This window comes from Hordeum vulgare, chromosome 4H (genome assembly GCF_904849725.1).
Source record: "Hordeum vulgare subsp. vulgare chromosome 4H, MorexV3_pseudomolecules_assembly, whole genome shotgun sequence".
In the NCBI taxonomy this organism is placed as follows: Eukaryota; Viridiplantae; Streptophyta; class Magnoliopsida; order Poales; family Poaceae; genus Hordeum; species Hordeum vulgare.
In genome coordinates, this window is record NC_058521.1 from 434,639,508 (window position 1) to 434,656,072 (window position 16,565).

The window sequence follows — 16,565 nt, forward strand, 5'->3', positions numbered from 1 at the left end:
ACCAGCATGTTTGGATTAACATATTGCAATTTATTAGCTGATGGATAAAAAGTAAAAAGACTTCGTTGCATACTATTGAAAGTTCCTACATGGGTTGTTTCAACTTCATTAACCAAACTCATCATGTTTTTGATCGACATATATATTTGTGACACCCCGGTAGTTAAGCTATAGTGATCATACGCTAATGGTGTCATGTCATCAAGTTTGCCTAAGCCAAGTATCGACTTGATGAAAAATAAAGCCACGTGCAAATTAAAGATAAGGTAAATAAATTATTTCTTCAAACTATAAAATAAAAATCATGATTGGGTTGGCAATATTCCCAAAGTAATTGTCAATGCAAAAGCAACATTTTAACAAGTATTTAAATGCCCTCAATTATTAAAAGCGAAAGCCAAAAATATTATTTAAATGTTTTTTTAAATAATAAAAATCCATATTATTTTAAATAACTACCAAACCTTTTCTTGGAGTACAGAATAATTGGAAGTAATTATTGCGATGAATTGCACATTTTTCTCAAAGGCATTTGAGCACAAGATATAATGTCAAATAGAAATAAATTAATAAAATTGAAATGGATAAAAGAAAGAACTAAAAGAAAATAAAAACAAAGGAAAGAACCCCCCCCCCCCGGTCGGCCTAGTCGGTTGGCCCATTTCACCCCCGAGCGTACCGGCCGACCCATTCGAACCGGCCCACCCCGCCACTAGGGGTATAAACCCAACCCCTCAAACCCTAACAGGCCAGCCACCTCGTTCCCCCCTCTGCCCCCGATCCCCACCCCTCTCCTTCCTCCCGATCCAGTTTGGATCAGGGCAAACGGAGCAGAGCCCCTCGCCCTCCACGGCCTCCCACTCAGCCCCGGCGCCATTGCCCGCAACACTAGCCTCATTTTCCCCTCGCCTCGCGCCCCCAAGGAGCTCCTCTCCTCACCTGCCCCTTCCCCATGTCCGGCCGAACGCCGCCATCGCCATGCTGTGATGAGCTTGCATCCACCGCCCGCCTCGCTCCTCTCTGTCGATCCCAAAAGCTTCGCAACATCCTCCTCGGCCCCCTGGTGCACCGGATCGCGCCGAAGCTGTGCGCTAGCGCCGCCACTAACCGGTTCTTCTTCCTCGGCCGCCGTCGCCATTGTTGATGTCCTGCTCAATCTCGACCGCCCCGTCTCCCCCTGACACCTTCGCTCACCTTGCAGTGAGGTCTCCTTCCTCTCAGACCCCCCCCCCCCGGTGCTCCTCCCTGTCTCCAGTAGCCTCCCGATAGTGAGCGTCAATGTCGTTGCCGATTCGGTCGTTGTTGCCGTCATGTTTGCCGCCCCTTTAACTTGCGTCGGTAGCATAGTTGGATGTGGCCCGCAGCGCTAGTTCGATTCGTGCCCGCGGTCGACCAAATGGGCGCCGGAATCGGTCGCGAGCGTCCTGCCGCCGCCCAGTATGTCGCCGCCGGTGAGGGCTCTATTAAGGCCGGCCCTGTCAAACTGACACATGGGCCCCAGTTGCCAGGTGATTAGCTTAGGACTAATTAACTGTTAGCTTAGGCTAACAACCACTGACTACCGGGCCCCATTTCATTAATTAACCTAGGACTAAAAAACCTAATTAAGTTACCCTCACTGACAAGTGGGGGCTATCCACTGTTCCGGTGGATAGGGCCGGCCCAGTGACCCTGCTCACTCGACAGGTTGGCCCACGTGTCAGCCACTGTTGACTGCTCAGTTGAGCAGTCAACTGGGCCCCTTGGTCAGCCTCTCCCACCCCTTTGGGTGCACTAGACCAGGTGCTCTCAGCAATTTCCCTTATTTTTCGAATTAATATTAATTCTGTTAATTTTAAAAAATCTTTAAAACTTAGAAAATTATTAGAAAATAAACAATAAGTCAGATGAAAATATTTTATATATGAGAGTTGCTCAGAAAAATCTAACGAATCTGAATACACTATCCGTTCGTCTGTCACGTGTCCCTAGCATACAGAACGTAGAACTTTTCCATCAGTTTCGCCTGACCGGTAGTAGTGAGAGACCTGGGAAATATCATCTCATATTTTCCCAATCCGTCTATGATGGATGTTACTACGTTAGTGCATGGCTAGTCCTGCATATTTCCATGTCATGCATCGTGTTGCACCCGTTGCTATTATTTATTGTTTCTTTCCCCCTCTTCTTACCGGTAGACCCCGAGACTGACATTCCTGCCGGGTACGACTACGCCCCTGACGACCAGCCCTTTTCCGCAGAGCAAAGGCAAGCAAACCCCCCTTGATCATCCCTATATCACCTATTTCTTTCTCCCTCATGCTTGCGTTAGAATTTTGCTATTGTTGTAGATAGATCCTATTCTGATGCATAGCCTGTTTCTTGATGAACTACTACTTCACTGTATCGTAATCTAAACTATTTAGTATTGGTGGACCAGTCATCCCCTTTGACCCCTTAGACCAGTTGCCTCCGCTTTATCGTCAAGTCTCGATCACTGATCGACGAGCCAAGACCCGACACAACACTCACACCCCCTTAGTTGTTCGACGCTTCAGAGCTACTATCGAGTACCGAGGATGACACCTCGTTACATACTCCGATGTTAGCGTTGTAGTGTAGTTGACCGGCGGTGGTTCTCGGAGGGTGATTCCTCGTTCACCACTTCCGATAACGACTCTGTCGTACAACCCATCAAGTGTGGTCTATCGAGGGTGATTCCTCCCGGTCCACCTTGACGGTTACATCATTTAGAATCCAACGAGGGCGATACCTTAGATCCCCCTAATTCTACAACCACACAGTTACTTGACCATGTTACTGGGAACATTGATGAATAAATGTTAGACAAGTGGATTCCCACATGGATGTGTCGATGAGTTAATTAAAATCCTAAGGATTTGGATATTTGATCTGGGTTGGTTGGAGACCTTTATCGCACTAACCGTCTACGTGGGATAAGTTATGGGTACTCGACGTCATGGTATCAGCCGAAACTCTTCAGACGTCAGCAATAGATCGACGCGCGCCCGAGCACTAGTAGAAATAAGGGCTTTCGTCCCAGCTCGAAAAACACATTAGTCCCGGTTCCTTAACGAACCGGGACCAATGTTAGTATTAGTCCCGGTTCGAGCGGCAAAGGCGCCAGTCGGGCATTAGTCCCGGTTCAAATGGGACCTTTAGTCGCGGTTCGTGTCTCGAACCGGGACTAAAGGGTTTGGAGGATTTAGTCCCGGTTCGTGTCTTGGACCTTTAGTCCTGGTTCGTGTCTCGAACCGGGACTAAAGGGTTTGGAGGCTTTAGTCCCGGGTCGTGTCTTGAACCGAGACTAAAGGGTAGACCTTTAGTCCCGCTTCGTGACACGAACCGGGACTAAAGGGGTTCAGATTTTTTTTCTGTTTTTAAATTCTTCTTTGTAGTTTCTCTTTTAAATTGCTTATATATTTTAGGATATTTGATGTTTTTGATTGATTCTTTTTGCATTAGATTCAAAATTTTGTCTAGTTTCTGCTTGTGCCATTAGTTTTCAAATTTGAAAGGTTTAAATTTGAATTTGTTTAAATTTGCTTCAAACCCAGTTTTTGAATAACTTGAGTTTACAAATAGTTTTTAATTTAATTCTTTTTGCTCCCACTCATGTGTTAGATTGGTCTCACAGTAAGATTTATTTGGTTATTTTTAGAATAATTTAAATTAGGATTTTAATTAAAGAAATATTGTTTTGCTTATATAGTTGTTTTAGTCATTTAATTGTTGTTTTTTATAATTTTTAGTTAGTTCTTTCTCTAGATTTTAACATGTTGTAGTATGTGCATATTTAATACACAAAAAAATCTACAGTTCAATTAATTTTAAAAAAATGCCTTTGTAGTAGATAGGTTTTCGTCTGAAACCTTGATACTTTGAGTTTTGTAGAAACTAAACAAAAATGATAAAATCTTCAAAAAATAAACAAAAATTATAAAATCTTCAAAAAATAAAATCCTTTGAGATGTTGTTAGGTTTTAGTGTCTAGTCGGTATAGAAATTTTGAGATATGAATTTTGACTGTTTTTACAAAAAAAGGAAAAAAAAATAAACGGCCATAACTTTTGCATACGACGTCCAAAAAAAATTAATATATCAAAAACTAGAAAAAGTGGTACTCGATTTCACCCGGGCTTGCCCGGTGAAGTTTTCTCACATGCTCAAAATTTCTAATGGAAAAAAAGTTATTTCAAAAAGAAGTTTTTTCCAAAAAAAAGAAAAATAATTTTATTTAAAAATATTAGGTTGTTTTCATTGAAATTCACTATTATTGTTACTTATTAAGTTTATTTTAATAATTGTTTGTAATTCAAAAAATTAAATCATGTGACATGACATCAAGACCCAAGTTGTTTAGGATTGATAGCTTACTATTGTCAGGAAAACAACAAGTGCACACTTGGCAACTAGGGGCGATAGAACTAGAAAGTTAAGCGTGCTCGGGCTGAAGCAGTGAAAGGATTGGTGATCGGCCGGGAAGTTAGATGATTTGAAATGAGTGATCCACGCTAGAGCAGTGAGGATGGGTGATTAGAGATTAAATTGTCAAACAATTCAAAGATTAGAAAATTGGAATAAAACATAAAAAAATATTCAAAAATAAAATTTGAAAAAAAAAACTACCTTTTCGGGTCAAACAAACAAAAAATCAGACGGATCCTTTAGTCCCGGTTCGTAAGTAGAACCGGGACTAAAGGTACTCCCTCCGAGGCGGCCACGTGGAGCACCTTTGGTCCCGGCTTGGAACAGGGCCGGGACTAAAGGTTAGGCCTTTAGTCCCGCCCCTTTAGTCCCGGTTGGTGAACCGGGACTAAAGCCCCTTACGGGCCGGGACTATAGGCCCTGTCCCCACTAGTGGAGTGGTCTGGATTATCACCGTTCTTGTATAAGATGTGCCAGGACTGACATCGGTCGCCCTCGCATCGTGCAGAAGTGCAAAGGATGATGTGCCCATGCCCCCTGCGCTTAGGATTTAGACCGGCAGGCTGGCCTCTGTGTTGAGTCTAGGAAGGGCTGCGACATGTCGACGTTCCGAGGCCGGGCATGACCCAGGAAAGTGTGTCCGGCCAGAGTTTATCGAGCGTGACGGGGAATATGTGGTGCACTCCTACAGGGATGAAAATTAACTATTCAGATAGCCGTGTCCACGGTTACAGGACGACTTGGAGTTGTGCCCCGATCTTATACAACTACAAGTGTTACTTAACTCGAAAGTTTGCTCCGGGATTGCTTCCTCGCAGGGAGTCGAAGAAGGATCTTTGGGCGTGTCTTTAATTAATATTTTTGCAACAATATGACTGTTATTTGTGTTACCTGTTCTACTCTCGTCTAATGATGCAAGACCCCTGAAGATGCTAGTATTCGATAGGACTAAGCCTTCTCTCTCTATTCTTGCATTGCTGCAGTCAGTCCACATAAACTCCTTTCTTTGATACTGCCCCATATTTAGCATAGTTCTGATGTTAGTGTTGCGAGTACTTTGGATGAGTACTCACCGTTGCTTTGCTTCCCCTTTTCCCCTTGATCCGTTGCTGCGACCAGATGATGGAGCCCAGGAGATGGCGTATCCCGCCGCCGACGACTGCTACACCGATGGTGCCTACTACTACGTGCAGGCCGCTGAAGACCAGGAGTCGTTAGGAGGCTCCCAGATAGGAGGCCTCGCCTCGTTCGGTCGTTGTATCTTTTGTGCTGGACTTTTCTAAAGCATTGTCATGTTTCATGTCTGTACTCAGATATTTGTTGCTTCCGCTGACTCGTGTGTTTATCGAGCTTCTGTATTCTAGCCCTCGAGGCCCCTAGCCTGTAATATGAAGCTTGTATGTTTTATTTATGTCTAGAGTTGTGTTGTGATATCTTACCGTGAGTCCTTGAGCTTGGTCGTACGCATTTGCGTGTATGATTAACGTACGATCAAATCGAGGGCGTCACAATACTTGTGGGATTGCTGATGCATGGGAGTTGGGATACAGATGTTGCATGCTGCTAAATTTACATGATTTTGAAGCATGGAGATTGTTCTGAATCGGCTATTGCACAAATTAGATGCATGATGGATAAAAATAGTCCTAGCCGATACATTCTGCTCATTAAACGATCTAACAACAACATATGCATTATTTGCATCTACATAAGTGAATTGGGTGTTCATATTACCTCTCTAGATTGCAAACACTAGATGACGATCTCTTCGTAGCAAGAATGGGTTGGAAACCGTTCAAAGCTTAGTCCCCAATGGAGTGGTCAAAATGTGTGTTTCCACACGAACACGTCATCGTGTACCCTCGACGCCGGGGGGTGATGCACCGCAGCTTACGCCGAAGGAGACCTGACCGACATCGCAATACGCAAGACAGTCGGCGGGTGCTTTTGCACTTTTGCAGACCCGAAACCCCACACGCCTGGGAGGGACCCCGTCAGGGCGCATGGCGGCTATGGGCTTCCTTAGGTCGGCCTGACCACCCCTAGGGCCTCGTGAATCGCTGCCCTCCAAACAAAGAACTAGAAAGAAGACGAACAAAGGAGATGGATAAAGGTAAAGGTAAAGAGTGGTAGATTGATTTGTTCGATTGTGTGTTGTTCCAATCGGCCGCATCTCCATTTTATTAAGAGGCGGCTGGATTTACTCTACAAGTAAAGGATTCATCTAGGCTTTCCTTGTAAGAAAATGACATTAATTTACGTCCTAGAGTCCTAATTTCAGTCTAACCCGGATTTCCCGACTGAAACTTCAACATGATCTTGTTTTGCCTCTTTAGGTTGCATACGACCTCTTATCGAGACAATATATGTTTGAAAATCAATCGGCTCGACGAGACGAAACTTTTTCATGTTGTAAGTTTTTTCATTAGATGTCGTCTTGAGGGCCGAACAGCTCGCGCGACCCATCGAACAATTGTTTCATCTCTCGCCCCACATTTCACCATGTGGTAAGACCGGATTCAGATGACTACAAATTCTGCATACGACCTCGCATTGAGACGATTTTATATCAAAATTGGTCGTTTCGACGAGACGAAGACAATCCGTGAAGAATACTTTCTCATTTGAGGTCGTCTTGATGCTCAATCGGCCGAATGTCACTCGGGAAGCAAAATTCTAGCATTTTGAATACAGTTTCGGTCCATAAGATGAGATTGGATAACGATGATATAGTCATCAAAATTGTTTCATTCGGTATTGTAAAACTTCTTCCTTGGGAACACCTTTTCATTTGAATCCATCTCAATAATGTTTTCTTCCATATCAACATCTAGTGTCAACGCCCAACACCTCGATCATTAAATCATCATTGTGTGTAATCTTTTCCTTCCAACTAACAACTGGAATAGTGGCACCAAGGAAGAAGAAGGTAAACGATACGAGTCTATGAAACTAGATTGACAACAAGAACGGATCGAAGATTGAACAGGACGGAAAATAGAAGAAAATGATATAGAATAATGGCTGGATGAAGTATTATGATATACCCCTCGGTCCTATAATATAAGAGCGTTTGTTATATTAATGTAAAAACACTCTTATACTCCCTCTTTCCGAAAATACTTGTCCTACAAATAGATGTATCTAGACTTATTTTAGTTATAGATACATCTATTTTATATATTTTTAGGACAAGTATTTCCGGACGGAGGGAGTGTTATATTATGGAATGAAAGTAGTACACACCGGATACTGAATTTTCCTCTCTTTTCAGGCAATTTCAACCCAAACAAGTTTTTGAATCACGGCACACATCAACGGTCATGGGAGGATGTAGAGCTGCATGTCTCCGCACCTGCGTGTCCACGCGAATTTCCGTCGACCATGATGAATCTAGGTGTGCAGGCCCGTCTCGAAGGTATATACCTCATGTCACTTTCGAGGCATTATACGCACTAATGCAAACGTCACAGCGAGGCATGATACGGAGGGACCGATCGATACGCTGGACCGGGAAGGACACCGAGCGCCGGCCCCGATCGATCGATTTGCCCACCTCGATCGAGCTACTAGAGATCAACAGCCGCAGAGACCGAAAGGGAAGGCTCGGTCGGAACACAGCGTCGTCGATCGAGGCACACGCGGAAATCTTCAGGATTACTCGCCCAAGGCCGAACAGGTCGCCCGGCCCGTTTTTTCTTCCCCGCGAGTACACAGGACAGACACGAACAGCGCAGCTCACGTTGCGTGACAAATCACAGTCGTCGTCATAGCGCAGCTAGCTTGTAGCATGCGTAATGGGAACACACTGGTTATACTGCCCGTGTTTTCCTTTTTGCGAGGAAAAGTACTACGCGTGTTAGGTGCGCGCGTGCGCGTCATGTTGTGTTGCATCAGGTTTGGTCGATGTGCGTATCGTCTTGTGTTGCATCAGATTTGGTTGATGTGTGAATCGTCTTGTGTTGCATCGGATTTGGTCGATGTATTCCGGATCTCATGCTTCGTACAGCAAACGTGAACACTAGGAGATATCTTCCGAATCAATGTATGGAATCATTTTTTCAATACGTACTCCAGTTTCATCTGCATCGCTTTGCCATTTGGCATGCATGCATGGTGATACTCGCTTTATTAACCAAAAAAATACTGTAATGTTTATAGAGATACAAAGTCATTCGTGGATCGGAAAACCATACCAGACGACCAACATGAAGAGATGAAGCATATCTAGGGTAGGGAGCATGTAAGTAGAAGCTCGGGCGGAGAAGATTACGAGCTAGCTAGGAAGAGATGAACCTTGAAGCATATACATCGGAAGCCTTGTTTATATATCTTCTCCATGCAGTTCCGGGATATACAGTAGCTAGTATACGAAATTGTATATCTACGTACTCGGGGCAGCCTGATCTGATGGTAAACAGATACTAGTATTTCGCTTTCCGAAGATCCTCGAGTAAATACACAGTACACGGGGGCCGGTGTGTATAACGATCCATGTGCGCGGACAACGTGGTCGCTGGAGAGGCCGCGAAGAGGACGATGGTGAGGCCTTGCGCCACGACGCCCAAAGGTCCCGGGGCGCCCACGTACCCCTGCCTCCAGCCACACGGCCGCTCAGGCCCCTACTCGGGGCAAAGTTTAATTCCCGATCCTACGTACCAGTAACACCGTCTCCCCGGCCCGGGCCGACGCCTCGCGGTGCTATATTATGGCGCCTTGCCTTGCCGCCTGCGTGGCCGAAGCTAGCTCGATCACCTCCCTAGCTATAGATCAGGGCCGCCAAAGGAAGATCATCGCCCATCCCCTTGATCTCTCACACTAACTCCTTTTGGACGCGAGCGCGGATCGACTACACGTCTACACCCACCGCGCTCGACCTGCTATAGTATCTAGCTAGCTAGCCTCGGCCGGCGACAACGGGCGGTTTGCTCGTGTGTTGGGAGATATATAGGGAGGCTCGTCGTATACAAGGGGATGGGGAGGGCGCCGTGCTGCGAGAAGGTGGGGCTGAAGCGGGGAAGGTGGACGGCGGAGGAGGACGACATACTCGCAAACTACATTGCCCAGCACGGCGAGGGCTCATGGAGGTCTCTACCCAAGAATGCAGGTAAATACTTATGGCATAAGCCCATGCATGTGCGAGCTAGAGCATCATTCATGACTAGTTTAGCTACTTCTTTGCCTGCAGCAGCAGGTACTATATACTTGATTAGCTGAAACTTATAGCACATATTAACTAGGAATTTCATCACTACCATGCATGCATGTATGTTAATCTGTTCCTGCTCCCATTGTATACAGGGCTACTGAGGTGTGGCAAGAGCTGCAGGCTGCGGTGGATCAACTACCTGAGAGACGGGGTGAGGAGGGGCAACATCTCCAAGGAGGAGGACGACCTCATCGTCAAACTTCATGCCACCCTTGGCAACAGGTACGAGTCTGTGGATGCTCCTAATTTCGTTTACCTTTAATTTTAACAGGTAGTAACTCGCTATACACATAATTAATGAGTAATAAAAGTTCCATACCGCATGCATCTATCGGCAGGCGAGCCTTTTTAAAAAAAATAAAAAATGAGAGTCACAGGCTCACAACCACATGGATCATGGATCAGTCCAAAAGAGGTAAGTAAAAATAGTGCTAGTGCATTGACTACTGTTTCTGGCAGCACATGACTTTGTCACCTGCGGTCAGAAACTGGCAACCGTGAAAATGCTCCGATGGAATATGATTAGTAAAAGAGCTCTGTAGGCCGTATGCGTGTACCACAAAATTAGACGACATCCGACTGTTTAGGTCGAGAGTTCAGATATCACATCCAGTATGCTACTGTACATAAACTTGTACTACAACGTCCGACAGTTCGTGTTGAGAGTTGAGGCATCACGTCTAATACGCTACTATACATAAATCATGCTGTACTGCTCGTCTCATGACTGAGAATTAACACATGCGTCACTTCGTTTTCTCGTCCGTCGTCGTTTCATGTGCTTTTTCTACTGTGCATAATTAATATAATGCTGTCTTTTCTGTCAGGTCACTTTTTAGCTATAGTGTGTTCGTCGCTAGTTGCGTCCAAACCTATGGCGGAAGGGCATGGCGCGTCTGCAGTCTGATCGCTCCTCTCTATCGCCATAAATGCACGAAACCTTCTAGCCTCTAGGCAACACACGCGCGTCCTGCATGGCCAGCCCGGCCCTCTCTGTCAAGAAAGGTAGCCAAGCTCGGTAATTTGTAGAGCGTGGAGAGATACACGTAGGCGGATGCATGGTCTGTCAATGCTTGACTACATATTTGTGTCTTCAGTGCCCGCACGTAGTCCCTTTAACTCCAACACAAACTTGCTTGCCTATAGTACGTAAAAAAAAACTATTTCTTTCCCTTTCTGTCTAGAAAAAAACACCTGCACGGGACGTGATCAGTGATGTATGCTTTCCCGTGTTGAAACGCATATATAACGCACAAGATAGCTACCGCTAGCAGCTAGCCAGTGGGATTTTCAACACCTAGGTCCAATCCCCTTTCTGTCTCTCCACCTAGGTCCAATCAGTGGGATTTTCAACATATGTGTATTCATTAAAAAATATGTTTTTTGCGGGGTCAATTAGAAAATACTGCCATTGTTTTTATTTATTCTGCATATTAGTTTGTACTAAATTAAACTTTATAAAGTTTGATCAAGTTTATAGGTAACAATTTAAACTTTTACAATACTCCTAACAAATATATGTGATATAAAAGTATATTGAATGATGATTGTAATAGTAATGATTGGTATGTGGATGTTAATAATTTGTTACATAAACTTGGTCAATGTTTGACTCGAAACAAAGTTAATATGTGAAGTAAACAAAAATGAAGGGAGTATATATTATTAGTAAAAAGTAAAAAAAATTTATTGCAACACAACAAAAAATATTCTCATGTAAATATTGCAACAATATTACCTCGTTCCAAATAGTACCATCAGATTTGTCGTGCAAACATTTCCATTCTTTTCTGACAATTTGTACCTATAAATTTAAATAATGTTATGAGGAACATATTGAACCACATGATTGTGTCTTTTTTGTGTGTGTTTTTTGTGTGTGTGTCCAGAATAGCATATTTAAGAAAGAAGGGAGTAGATGACTTCAAGGAAAACATATAACAAATATCTCTCTCCACTTTCCAACTAAAAAATCTCCCCCTTTCTAACTTTTTTGGGCTCTCTCTCTCTCTCCCTCTCTAACTTTCATTGCTGATAATTTGAACCAAGCGAAAATACTATCGCTATATGCTTCACGGAAAACAACTTAAATGTTGCAGACACACACACACATATATCTACAGTAAATAAAGGTTGCATAATAAAAAAAATGATATACCACCAATCTTTAGCCAAGTTAAAGTTGCTTCAATTGTCAAAGCCGCTGTTTTCGGTTCCGACTGACAAAGTGGGTATAAACTATAATTTCGCCAATTGCGACATTGTAGCATATCCACTGTCCACATTCCATCACTCATTTAAACTCTCGGGCCTCTCTCATTTCATACGTGTTTAGATGAATGGTTAAATGTATGAAAGAGCTTAGCAATTATACTCCTCAATGCGTAGGTGTGTATCGTCTTGTTGCTAAGCTTTCTTCATTTATTTACTTGTAGATTATAAACTGTGTTTTTATGTAGTGGAGATTATTTCTTCCTGGGTCATGAAGCTCCTCTTTCTCCTACCTGGCGACGTTTTTTTTAATTGCCTACTTCGATAGTCTTACCATCTGCACAAAGCACTATTCTCCTCACGCGAGCTAGCTAGGTTGGTGATGTGTATACCTTCACTAATCTGCTTCACCTTTCACGTCAAGGAAACAAGAATCAAACAATCAGCTCTCTTGTCAATTAAGCCGTCACGTTCTTCCTGCGAGGGTTAATTTGCAGTTCTTTCTCGTGACGACTTTTCTGTGACACTCCATCATTATCATGCAAGATATGATGTTTTTTCTTTTGTTTCATTGACGAAATCACGAAAAATAAAGCGCCCACTTTCATTCATTGGCTGTCGAATACATCTGGCTCAGGAGTAACTGTCCATGGGCCCAGTAGGTTTAATGCAGGGCCCACGTGTCTTAAATGTTTTCAGCCTTTACGTTGACAAACACTGATGCTGAGAGCTGAGGGGACCCTGAGGTCCAGGGCTCTACTTGGCTGCAAGCAACTGCCCGGCAAGTTGTCTAAACAAAAAACAAAAAAAAAAAACTGCACGTCGAGTGTACGGTGCTGAGCTTTCTGCGCTTTACGACACGCTTCTAGCCCACACGCACCTGATAACGCCACATCAGCGGCCTGTGTGAATGCACCAGTAATAGTACTACAAGTAGTACGTAGCACGGTTAACCTGCTGCAAAAAGAACCTCGTAAAACGTCGCCATCTTCGCTGGTGTAGATGTCCCCTTTGCTTTTAGCCACGGCACGTAAACTTCTCCAGCTGATGATCATGCATTTTGTGCAACTGACAGGTGGTCCCTGATCGCCAGCCACCTACCAGGACGAACGGACAACGAAATCAAGAACTACTGGAACTCCCATCTCAGCCGGCAGATCCACACCTTCCGGCGGATATACACCACCGTCAGGGACACCACCATAACCGTCGACATCCACAAGCTTTCCGCCGCCGGGAAGCGGCGCGGCGGCCGGACCCCAGGCCAGTCGCCAAAGAGCAGTACAAAGAAGAAGCAGCCGGTGCCTGAGCCCGTCACCAACGCAAAGGGCACCTCGTCAACAGCGTCAAGCCCGCCTCAGAGCGACGAGGCTAGAAGCGCGGTGGTCGACCCGGACCAGAACCAGCCCAACAACAGCATTAGCGTCAGCAACACCTCTGATGGGCCCTGCAGCGAGGACGGGACGTGGCCCATGGTCATGGACCCTGTGGTAGATCAGACGGATGCCCTGGAGGCCAACTGCACGGTAGATCAGCACCAGATGGGGCTCTGGGAAGTGAGCAATCCCATGGATCAGATTGGGATTTTGGAGGACGAGAGCGAGGTGCAGGCACTGCTGTCCAGCAGCGTTACGGCAGAGAGTGGCATAGATCCCGGAGGCCTGTCTCAAGTGGACGATCTCTTGGACATGGACTGGGAGGGGTTTGCATCCAATCTATGGGACCAGCCGGCGCAGAATGGCCTGCTCCAGCCCGCTGAGCCGCAGGTGGCGACCGGCTCCGAGTCGGACGAGCTAGAGTCGTTCGTCAGTTGGCTCCTCTCCGACGCGTGCTGACAAGATCCTAGAACGGCGACGGTGAGCAGCCACAGCCCATAGCAAAGCAGGTGTCTTTTTTCTTTATGGAAAACAATAGCAAAGCAGGTGTCGCGCGTGTGTGTGCAAGTTTTGGTAGCGTTTGCTAGCTTTCTTGTAAATATGTGTTGGTCTTGTGCGTGTACTTTTCCTATTTCGTATTGTAGAGTTGATGGTAGAGTCGCATATGGCGTGTGAGCGTAGTGGGGATCGGTAGGTTTGCTGTGCAATGCATTTTATGCATGTACTTTGCTGTGGAAGCTCGCACGATTGCACCAGCAGTGAAACGAACCTCTCAGAGTTTGTCTCCGACTCTAAAATCACCGCAAGTTCCGTGGTTTGGTTCAAACAAATGACCAACACCTGCTGATTCGTGAGCTAAAGAGTGCATCAAGTCTATGAACTGAAATAATAAAATGCGAAAACCACATCTTCACCTGGTATTTGGTATCCTCTATTACAGCCGTGTACGCTGAGGAGTCGACCTTGTTAATGTCCAGTGGTTCCGCGAGAAATTAAAAATCTGTTTCAAACTTAACACGCACCAGTCCTAGCTCAGCATCAAAGGTAACAGCATGGGACATACTCGCTCCGTTTCATAATATAAGTCTTTTCAGAGATTTCACTAGAGCACTACATACGGATGTATATAGACATACTTAAGAGTGTAGATTCACTCATTTTGCTTCGTATGTAGTCCCTTAGTAAAATAGCTTAAAAGAGTTATATTTAGAAACGGAGGGAGTAACATACACTTCAGCAGCAAAACTGCCAATCACATTTTCCCGCCTTCCCGCGCGAGCTCGCACCATGCTTCCATCATCCATCCTCGCAGCCACCCCCCACCCAGCATGGGTCTTACTCGGACGGAAGGAACCATCATTGTTAATCTTGCACATCGACGGGGTTCGCCATTTGCCATCAGGTAACTTCCTACTAAAGGACACTGCATCACGTCCTCCTCGCTATCTCAACAGCCAACAAAGGTAGTTCACCCTCTGTTATTTTATTTCTATTGGACCACCAATGTCACAAAAAGGAAATGAAATGTAGGCATTTTACTACATCCAACCCCTAAATATAATCGAGCATGCATCACATGCGCACACAAAATTTGTTCCGGTTCTTCTTTCCTTTCCCATAGCCAGATCCCTCCACACTTCACGAACCGATTTGCACTTTATGAAGAGACTAGTGGTGGGGACGCGCCTTGGCGCGTCTCTTAGGCCGTCCGATGCGCACCTATCTTTTTTATAAGCCTTAATGACATTTATTTATAGTTATTTGAATATATATGAATATGTTGTTTTTGTTGTAGATATAAACACTTGTTCTGAACTAATGCAACTATGTGAGTAATATGTAAAGCCTAATATGCCCTAAAATATTTCATGCCAACTTTTTTATATAGCATAGAAACTTCATAGAAAAACATTTTAACTAAATATTTTTACTGTTTGTAGGCATACATACATTAATAAACATAACAAAAGAAACATTTATGTAGGTGAGGTCATCTTGACCATCCATGTAATTTCATTGCGCGCCTCCTCCTGAGGCGTTCATCTGCGGTGCAAGGTTTGCTATCAGCCATTGAGCTAGCTCATTTGGTCCGTATTATGACATTCACTCATTTGCTCATGGATGTGATAGCAATGCTATTCATATGTATCAGCAAGCCAGATGGATAAGCCTAGAAATACTAAGATTATATGAGTTGATGTCTATAAAAATGATTGTACCGATGTATTTGTTAGGAAAACAAGCATGTATATAAACACAAAGGCCGCGGAGAAGTTATGAGCTAGGATCCATTACACCGCTTGTACATGTAAGGAGGGCCATCCATTATAATTTGTCTGAAAATAGTGTAGCATGTATGTTTGTATTTATAATACGGGAAAGAAGAAGTACTGACAACTCTTATTGCTCTCACAACATTAAATTGATCAGCCGCTGCTCAAGAGCTTTGCATGTAAGATCAGTTATAGCGGCGACACTGGGCTTCATTAGTATTGCATGACTGCTTCCTTTAAGACAATTCAGAAAATTTATGAAAAACAACTCAATGTCTTTGTCTTCGTATAATATATTTACTCAGATCTAATTTATTTCATATGTCCGATCATTTGAAGGTAAACCCACTAAAATTTTCTAGGTAGAAATCTCAGTCCCCTTTGGCGTGTGTAGTCTGATGGAGAAGATGGCGAGAGGAGGACGTTGCGTGCAACAGCTGACTGTAATAAATATGTCTCACGGTCTTGTGACGCATACGCAAACTGCCACATTTTTCGCTACAAATTAAGCGGCATGAGGCAGCCAACCGAGGTGGCCTGCTAAAAATATTTGGTCCCGCTTTAGCATCTGGCGGGCAACTGCATCTCGCCAGCTAACAACCTGAGTCGGCCTGGATGTACTGTGCATCAATAATTGTTTTGTGTGAGACATGTGGACTAGCGCATACATGAAATAAAATTATAGTACGAAAAGAACTGAAGAAATGTACAGAGCATTATAGTGCACCATCGCTTATATCAGATGGCATCGAATTATTATTTAGGATAAGGCTTCCATTGAAAAAATAGGGAACTTGGTAGGTAGAAAGAGGGGGTAAAGAAAGTACACAAAATAACAGGTTTGCTCTTATATAAGTTACACACTGAAGAGTAAAACACGTTAACTATCCCTTTGTATTAACTAAAAAGAGATAAACATATCAAACACAATGTACTCTACTTTTGCATGAAGTAAAAATAAATAATAGATTGAATGATAATGGTCTGGTACCTTTAGGTTCATCCTTCTTGGGAAACAATGCAAAAAAGATCCAATGAAATCAGACACCCTCCCAAACGTTGTGTCGG

General features: G+C 44.2%; 1 protein-coding gene across 1 annotated transcript; it reads left to right on the forward strand.

The window, feature by feature from the left end:
* Positions 1 to 9,091: 9,091 nt before the first annotated feature.
* On the forward strand, positions 9,092 to 13,988 carry LOC123448845 (myb-related protein P-like). Its single transcript, XM_045125868.1, has 3 exons — positions 9,092 to 9,535; positions 9,730 to 9,859; positions 12,924 to 13,988. Exons 1-3 carry the CDS (start codon positions 9,403 to 9,405, stop codon positions 13,681 to 13,683), a joined length of 1,023 nt encoding a protein of 340 aa, XP_044981803.1. The 5' UTR covers positions 9,092 to 9,402; the 3' UTR covers positions 13,684 to 13,988.
* The last annotated feature ends 2,577 nt before the right edge of the window (positions 13,989 to 16,565 follow it).